This window comes from Passer montanus, unplaced genomic scaffold (assembly GCF_014805655.1).
Source record: "Passer montanus isolate IOZ18808 unplaced genomic scaffold, ASM1480565v1 scaffold52, whole genome shotgun sequence".
NCBI classification, from domain to species: domain Eukaryota; kingdom Metazoa; phylum Chordata; class Aves; order Passeriformes; family Passeridae; genus Passer; species Passer montanus.
In genome coordinates this window covers 1855344-1863554 of record NW_024370152.1, presented here as the reverse complement: position 1 = coordinate 1863554, position 8211 = coordinate 1855344, and the positions used below count along the sequence as shown (strand labels likewise).

At 46.3% G+C, this 8211-nt stretch overlaps 1 protein-coding gene across 1 annotated transcript; it reads left to right on the top strand.

The window, feature by feature from the left end:
• The first annotated feature begins 760 nt into the window (after positions 1–760).
• THAP1 (THAP domain containing 1) lies at positions 761–7497 on the top strand. The gene is made up of 3 exons (XM_039724141.1): positions 761–1012; positions 1360–1555; positions 5482–7497. The coding sequence occupies exons 1-3, from the start codon at positions 942–944 to the stop codon at positions 5941–5943; spliced, it is 729 nt and encodes a 242-aa protein (XP_039580075.1). The 5' UTR covers positions 761–941; the 3' UTR covers positions 5944–7497.
• Positions 7498–8211: the final 714 nt, after the last annotated feature.

Here is an 8211-nt window from a genome sequence, read left to right as displayed (position 1 = left end):
CCTGCGAACTACGTTTAGGGGAGCGACATGGAGTTGTTTTACATGTCCTCAATGCAGCTGTGTGTTTGGCAATGTGGTCTTCCCGTTGTTTTCTTTCGCCTTTCCCCCGCGCCAGCTTCTTCCTGTCCCTGTGACAGCCGCGTTGTGCACACCCCTTCGCACGACCGCAGCCCTGCCTGCCGGCTAGGGCAGCCATCCCCGCCCGAGACTTCGGGCCTGGCGCGGCCGGAGTAGGCCCTGACGGGCTGCCCTCGGCGAAGGAAGGGCCGCAGCGCAGCCCTCGGGCCCGGCGTTGTGCCCGGCGGGGCCGGAGGCGCTGCCACGCCGTGGGTGTGGAGGGGAGCGGCGCTGCCCACATGGTGCCGGACGGGTGGGCGGCGCTGCCCAGCTGTGGGTGCGGTGCGGGTGTGGGCGGTGCTGCCCAGCTGCGGGTGCGGTGTGGGCGGTGCTGCCCAGCTGTGGGTGCGGTGCTGCCCAGCTGTGGGTGCGGTGCTGCCCAGCTGTGGGTGCGGTGCTGCCCAGCTGTGGGTGCGGTGCTGCCCAGCTGTGGGTGCGGTGTGGGCGGCGCTGCCCCGCCGTGGGTGCGGGTGAGCTGTGGGCGGAGCACGGCTCGGAAAAGGGGGCGGAGCGAGGGAAAGGAGGCGGCCGGATTGGCGAGCCCGCCGAACAAGGCCCCGCCCCGCCCTGCGCGCCGATGCGCCCAATGGGCGGAGCGCGGTGCGCGCTGCTACCGCGAGAGGTTCCGTTGAAGCTGGCGCCGCCATCTTGGAGTTGGGAGAGGCCGAGCGTCCCGCTCCCGTCCCTCTCCGGAGGGCCAGGGGCGCGGGGGGGGCCCGCGAGAGGCGGGGGAAGCATGGGCGCCCGGCAGTGAGTTCGCAGCGCCCCGTCGGTTCGTCCGTCCCCACGGAGGCCGCGCCGCGGCGGGCGCGGGGCTGGGCGGGATGGTGCAGTCCTGTTCCGCCTACCGCTGCCGGAACCGATACGACAAAGAGAAGCCCATCTCCTTCCACAAGTGAGCGCGCGCGGGCGCCGGGGCGGGGTCGCGCCGGGGGGCGGGGCCAGCGCGGGACCGCGCGCGCGGGGAGGCGGGAGGGCGTGCGCGCGGGAACCGACGGACGGACGGAGGGACGGACGGACAGGGAGCGGGACATGTCTGTTCGCGGCCGCTGAGGGTGGGGTGCCTCGCCCGCCCCACCCGGCGTCGCCCTGGGGAAAGCCGAGGGACGGGACCCTCTGAGCCGCCTGTTGCAGAGCGAGAGCGGGCTGAAACCTCATCCCCTCCCCACGATGGGGATCAGGAAGGTTTTGGCTCCGGTTAAAAAGCTTTCGAGAAAAGCTGAAAGTGCCTCTTGCTTGCAGGTTTCCTCTTACAAGACCCGATCTTTGCAAGAAGTGGGAAGCCGCTGTTAAGAGGAAAAACTTCAAGCCGACCAAGTACAGCAGCATTTGCTCAGAACACTTTACCCCCGATTGCTTTAAGAGGGAATGCAATAACAAGCTCCTAAAAGAGAATGCTGTGCCCACAATATTCTGTTACACTGAACCCGGTGAAAAGGTAAACCCAAAGCACCCATGGCTGCAGGTGCCGGAATGTGTCATGCGTGTCACTGGTTGCAGCGTGGCAGGGCAATGAGAGGATGCAGGCTGGGAAGGATGAAGGCTGGCAGGATGCTGAGCCTGTCTGTCTGGAGTCACCAGGAGGGCTGTGGTGACTGGAAACACCTCCAACAGCTGTGCTTGTTTTCTCTGAGGCTTTGGAGCGCAAAGTGCTGTACAGGCAGACACTGGCTTTGATCTGCTCACGTGTCCATTTAATACAGCATCCATGTGCTGAATTAAATGGCATGGCAGCAAAGCAAGAAGGTTTGTTGCCCTGTAGTTAAACTGTTTCACAGCAATTCCTGCATATTCAGAGTCTGAGAGAGCCTTCATTAATGCTTGCAAATGGCATTTACTCTCTTTCCATGGCTGATGGCTACTGCTAGCACTGAAGATGTGGTGGATGTTAACTGTGAAACTTAATTGGCCTCTCTAAGAGGGCTCTGTGCTTTGACTTTGCAAAGTTAAAGTGAGTGGCTGAACTTTACCTGCACCTGCTGTCTGTGTCCCGATAGCACCTCTGTCTTGCCTTAATGTTGTTTTTAAAAGCCATACTGGTCTCTGACTTCTGATGGTACAGTCTTCTGTGTGAGGTATTCCCTTCACTGTGCCACTAGAACAGTTTACTGTCAGATGCAAGTCACTTATTACATCAAGAAGTAAGAGTTCATAACTTCAAGACAAGAATGGAAAAGATTGATTTTTAATCCTTTAAAGGATATAAAATATTTGATCTCTTACTGCTCTGCAGTAGAGAAAGTGGCAAAGGAGACAGTGGTAAATGGAGTAGGTTTGAGGAACAAAAGACTTAAATGAAGTGCACAGAAGAAAACTCAGATTTTTTTTGTTCCGTTTTTCTCTTTATATACAGTATTGGAGTGCTGCATAAATGAAATTGCTACACATTTGAAAAATGGCTAATAACAGATAAGAGAATATAAACAGAATGTAAACAAGGAGACCGACAACTTACAGGGAAATATGGCTGTGTTTTTTGTTTGATTACACTTCCTTGCTTATCTGTGAAATACACATTTTCTTTGTTGTGTGTAAAATACTTGCAAATTTTTTTACGGTCTGAAAGCTGAATGGGTGTGTAGGGTAGTCTGCAAAAGTACTGTTGGTGCAGCAGGATTAGTAGTAAGCCATGTTCCCAATTTCGCTGTCATACCTGCATCTACAAAAACACAGTCAGTGCCTTTTAATTCTGAAGGATTTAGTTCCATTTTTTTTGTCTCATGGCACTTTTGAATGAACTGCCACATATCTTCAAGCAACAGTGTAATAACAAAGAGTAGTTGTTGTTTTGGAGTTGAATCCACATGGATTTTGAAATACACGTTTTTATCTTTCACACTATGTAATGTGGTATACCTTCGTTTTCTTTACTTATGTCTTAGGAGAAGTATTTATTGACTAGAAGAAACAATTAGAAGTCACTGATGATGTCCCAGAGATACCAAAGATTTGTTCTCTGTGATATGTTGTGACAATAATAATTTGTATACAGAGGTAGCATATGCTCAATAGCTTCAAATAGAATTCAGCAGTCCAGCAGTGATCTGATTTTTGCTTTTGTTTCTAGCAAGAATGAGTTTCTTTTTACTAGCTCTACCTTTGCCTTGTAGGGTTTTTTAGTAGAAAAATTTGATAGTGACAGCTGACAGGGTCAAGCTGTTTAGAATATTCATATGTGAATTAGGTAGGCTAAGAGCAGCAGTTTTTTATAACTGAGAAATAAGATTGGTAGTTTACTGATTTTGTACTTTCTTGTGATCAGTTATATTTGAGTGCATATTAAACTTCCCTTTAATGCTAATCATCACTTTCCTTCAATACCAATCACCAAACTGCCTTTTCAGTTACTGTCTGGCAAGTATTGTGGTTTGTATGGGGGACAGGTAGACACCCACATATCTATCTTGCTTTTGTGTTAAGTCAAGGAAGTTAATGATACGACCTTCAGATCTGATGAGCTTGATATTTTGATGGTGAGGACTGTTGGCTGTTCTTAAAATCAATGTTTTCCCAGTCCTTATGCTTTTCTTTTTACTAATAGTATTGGCAACAGGTGAGTAGGTAGAAAATTTTTTCAGTGCCTCTTTTACCAAGAATGTTTTAAGCTTTATTTTCAGTAGGCAAAATGCAAGCTCTTTGGTTTCATCAGTGCTTTTTCAATCGACGTGTGCACAGAAGCATTTCTAAATTAAACTGAATTCCTTTGGGGAAGAAAGAATCTGATTCTCTGCTCTGGCCTATACTCAAATGGTTTGGAACCTCTGTTGCCCTGACCTGTACAAGTGGACCTATCAGCAGCAATGTGATAAAACCTGCAGTTTTATCTGCAAAAAAGCCCTGCGGTGGAGTTCAGCCAATCGATATTTTGCTGCTGCCAGAGAGTGCTTCACTCTGTCCATTCCATCTGCCAGCTATGCAGGCCTGTGTCTTAACATGACCTGGCAGTGTGAGCTCACAGCCCAGAAAGCCAAAAGTATCCTGGGCTGCATCCAAAGCAGTGTGGCCAGCAGGGCGAGGGAAGAGATTGTACCCCCCTGCTCTGGTGAGACCCTGTCTGGAACCCTGCCATCCAGCTCTGGGGTCCCAGCACAGGAGGAACTTGTACCTGTTGGAGTGACTCCAGAGGAGGCCAGGAAGATGACCAGTGGGATGGGGCACCCGTCTTAGAGAAACAGGCTGAAAAAGTTGGGGATGTTCAGCCTGGAGAAGAGAAAGTGGTGTGGAGACCTCATAGCAACTTTCCAGAATCTAAAGGGGGCCTACAAGAAGGCTGGAAAGGGACTTTTTTCTAAGGGCACGTAGTGACAGACCAAGAGGGTGTGGCCTTAAGCTGCAGGAGGGCAGGTTTAGATTAGATATTAGGTAAAAATTCTCCACTGTGAGGGTGGTGAGGCACTAGAACTGGTTGCCCAGTGAAGCTGTGAATGCTCCATCCCCAGAAGTGTTCAAGGGTTGGATAGGGCTCTGAGCAACGTGGTCTAGTGAAAGGTGTGCCCGTGGTGGAGGGGTGTTGACACTGGATGATCTTCAGGGTCCCTTCCAACCTAAACCATTCTATAATTTATGATTCTCACTTTTTCTACATATCAGGGCAGGTGTATGTCATACCTTTTGTTGCATTCATTTGACATTTAACAATGGGCAGAAATTTTATGCAGTGATAGTGGGAGATCAAATAGCTTTCTGTAATTTTAGCAATTATATTTGAGCAAAAAGTAAGTACCAGTTATGAGAAGGCTGCTTTGCTGTTGAAGAGCTGTTTGTTTTGGTTCATGATGTCTCTTTTAACCAAACCATTACACTGCAGCCCAAAACCAGTAATAGTCCCTCCCAGTTGTTGTTGAGAATACTGGTCTTACTGTGTCTATCTCTCTGCTCTGCCAACCTATCAGCCCGCTCATTAATTAACCCTCATTCTACCTCAGCAGAAGATTGTCTGCTTCTGATGTGGTTTTGATTAAGGTAGCTGGTAGGTTCAATTACGTAGTGGTATGATGGAGCAAAAAGGAGGAGGGACAAAAGGGAATGGCATGGTAGCAATGAGTTGCTAGGTCATCTGAACTCCTTTTTATGGAGCTGTAGTCTGTGTTCTTGCTTCTTAGGTAATTCAAAAAACCTATTTAGACATAAGGGCTTGAGTTTCAAAGAGCACTTAAAATGAAGCTGGTTAAAAATATGTCCAGTTGAGAAGCTGGACAAAGCAGGCTGAGAATCGTTTGCCAGTTTTGAAAATCGTGTCTTTGAAATTTTTTTTATTAGTTTAAGTCCTGGTTGTTTAGGTTATTCTGGGGCTGTAATAAGGGAGTTGTGTTGTAAACAATGTTAAGCATGAAAATGTGCATTTTTTTTCCTTGTTCTTTCTAGTCTGAAGAATTTGCAGAGCAGCCAGAAGATCCATTGCCACCTCCTCCGCTGCCACCGCCACCACCACCTCCACCACCACCACCAGCAGCTCCAGTACTACCACAATCTCCATCAACTCCTTCTTTTCATTTGTCTCAAATAGATGCCAGATTTGTAGATCCGAGTATTGGATTATTGATGCCCCCTCTCCAGACCCCCAGCAATCTTGCTGTTTTTTGCGATCATAACTACACCGTAGAGGATACAGTCCATCAGCGAAAAAGAATTCAGCAGCTGGAGGAACAAGTTGAAAAGCTGCGGAAGAAGCTCAAGACAGCGCAACAGCGGTGCCGGCGTCAGGAAAGACAAATTGAGAAACTAAGAGAAATTGTTCAGTTTCAGAAAGAAAAAGACATATTGGCAGGAAAAGGCTATGTGATTCTGCCTAATGACTATTTTGAAGTCGTAGAAGTACCTGCCTAGGAGTCACGAACGTCAATTTTCACTTTGGTAGGCCAAGAAATTTAGTTTAAAACCGAAATTCTTTCTAATTCTCTATGTAAGACTTTCCAGAATTCTGAAGCAGTAATTAAGCAGTCATACAAATAAGATAATATTTTTTCTTCATTGTCATTTCAGTTTGATACACTTTTAATATATTGAAGATGCAAGTATCTCAGAATTAGAATATGCAATGAATTTACAAAATATTAATTGCTTCCAGAAGGAAAGGATGCAAGACTGAAGACACATAGAAATTTACTTTTTTTACAATGTCTGTCTTATGCTTACAGGGGCTGGGAACTGGATCTGGGTGAGAGTGCAGTTTAGGTGGTTGTACACCTAGTGCTTTGTCAAGGTTTCTAATGTTGGCTTTGGTAATCCCCAGTAAGTACTTTTCACTGATTTTAGAAAGAACAGAATTAGGTCAGCTAACATCTGCAAGTGCTGCAGAAAGATAGCTAAGATGCACATTTCAGTCTGGGAAAACTTCCAACTTCAGTTTGCTATGCATTTGAAGAACTGCAAAAAGTAATTCCTGGATCCTTTTGGGTGAGGTATGTAAATGAACCGCTTCTTTTGGAGTATCTGTTCACCCCATGAGTGTTTTGAGGGCGATGAGGAGAATTCATTAGCATAGCTAACGAGACCTGTAGAAGCAGCTTTTGTTTTGAGGGCACTTAAAAATAATCCTGAAGTGTAAGGCTGAACTGAACATGTATGTTACTGTACTGTTGGCAGGATCATTAAGACAATGTACTGTTTACAGTGACTACTTGCAAAAGGACACTGGTAATATACAGTCCCAGAATGTTGTAGGGTCATCTTCCCATAAACACTGTAACTGGTAGGGTGTTGTCCTTGGTTTTGAAATTAATTCGCATGTCAACCACGTGTAGCTTCAGGAAATGAAGCAAGTTTGTTCTTCAGGGAGTCAGACATTTATGTCTTTGCAGTATACAGTGGTTTTAGTTCTTTGTTTTTTTCACTCCCCAAAGGGCATCCACCAAAGGGCAGATAGGGAACTAGACTTTGGAGTTGCTTGGTGCTAGACTGGTTTATAATATCTCAAATGCTGCTGCCTCTTCTTCAGCCTTATTAAGACTTTCTAGTAATAGATTTAGCATGACAAAGTAGTGCAGCAGTTTGCACTTACTTTCTAAAAATTTATTTTGTCAACAAACTCATTCAAAATGAGAGAAAATGGCTAACCCTAATGCAGACTTCACAGCTGAAATTCCTGGATATACGAGACATGAAGAAAACTTGCTTTTCTCAGTCTATGTCAAACTTGTGTGCGATGTGGGTTCTATCTCTGATGTTAAACAAGCCTTGTTCCTGATGGCTTTAAAAGCTTCCCTTAATATTCTATTAGCATGACATTTTGAAATATTTCAAACCAGTCTTGATACTTCTGACCTCACTCATGCCATGTGTCTATTTTCCCTACCATTTCATACACTTAAAATGAACAAAAATGCCAATGCTTCCTTTTGTGTACATTTATTATACCTAATTAAAAATTTGAAAAGCAAATGATGTGTTAGATTTTTATTACTCTTTCTTCTCTTTTCCCAGGATTTTGCCAAAATTGCCTTGACATTTTACATTTTTATTTTCTACTAGTTTCCTTGTTTAGAGGTTGGGTTCCCAAAACCTTGTTGCTGTTACACTTAGTGTTTAAAATTGGTAAAATTCAAAAGTGACAAGGAAAAGATGTTTAAAAAACTGTTGCTATGCTGTTGGCATGTGTGCCAGATAGCAGATTGTGTCTGTTCTCTCTGCAGAAAACCCTCTCTTCTTACTCTGCAGGAATTTCAAGTGTGACTTCCTGAGGCACAGTGGATTACTGCAATACCACACCCCCTGCCACCTGCCTCTGCACCCCAACACCTGGTTGTGTACTCCCACTACCACCCTTATGTCCTTCAGTTCTCTGGAGCTGACTGAGGTGCTGGCTGCCCACTTCTGTGGGGCACTTCAGCTCACTAAAGCAGCAGGTTCGGCTTGTAGTGGAGAGGCAGCAGAAGGCAAACAGTACCACACCTGATACAAGTTAAAGACAGGGCCAAAAGCGGACACTAGGAGAAGTAAATCCTTTCCTCTGGGTCCAATGAGCATTATGTCAGCTGCTTCTGAAAATATGTGGGTAGCTTCCTACTCTGAATGTTCAGCACCGTTTCCTTCCACTTGGGCCATGCTTCCCTGTTTCCCCCCCACCTTATGTCTGGCTGCTGGGCTTGTTGGGCC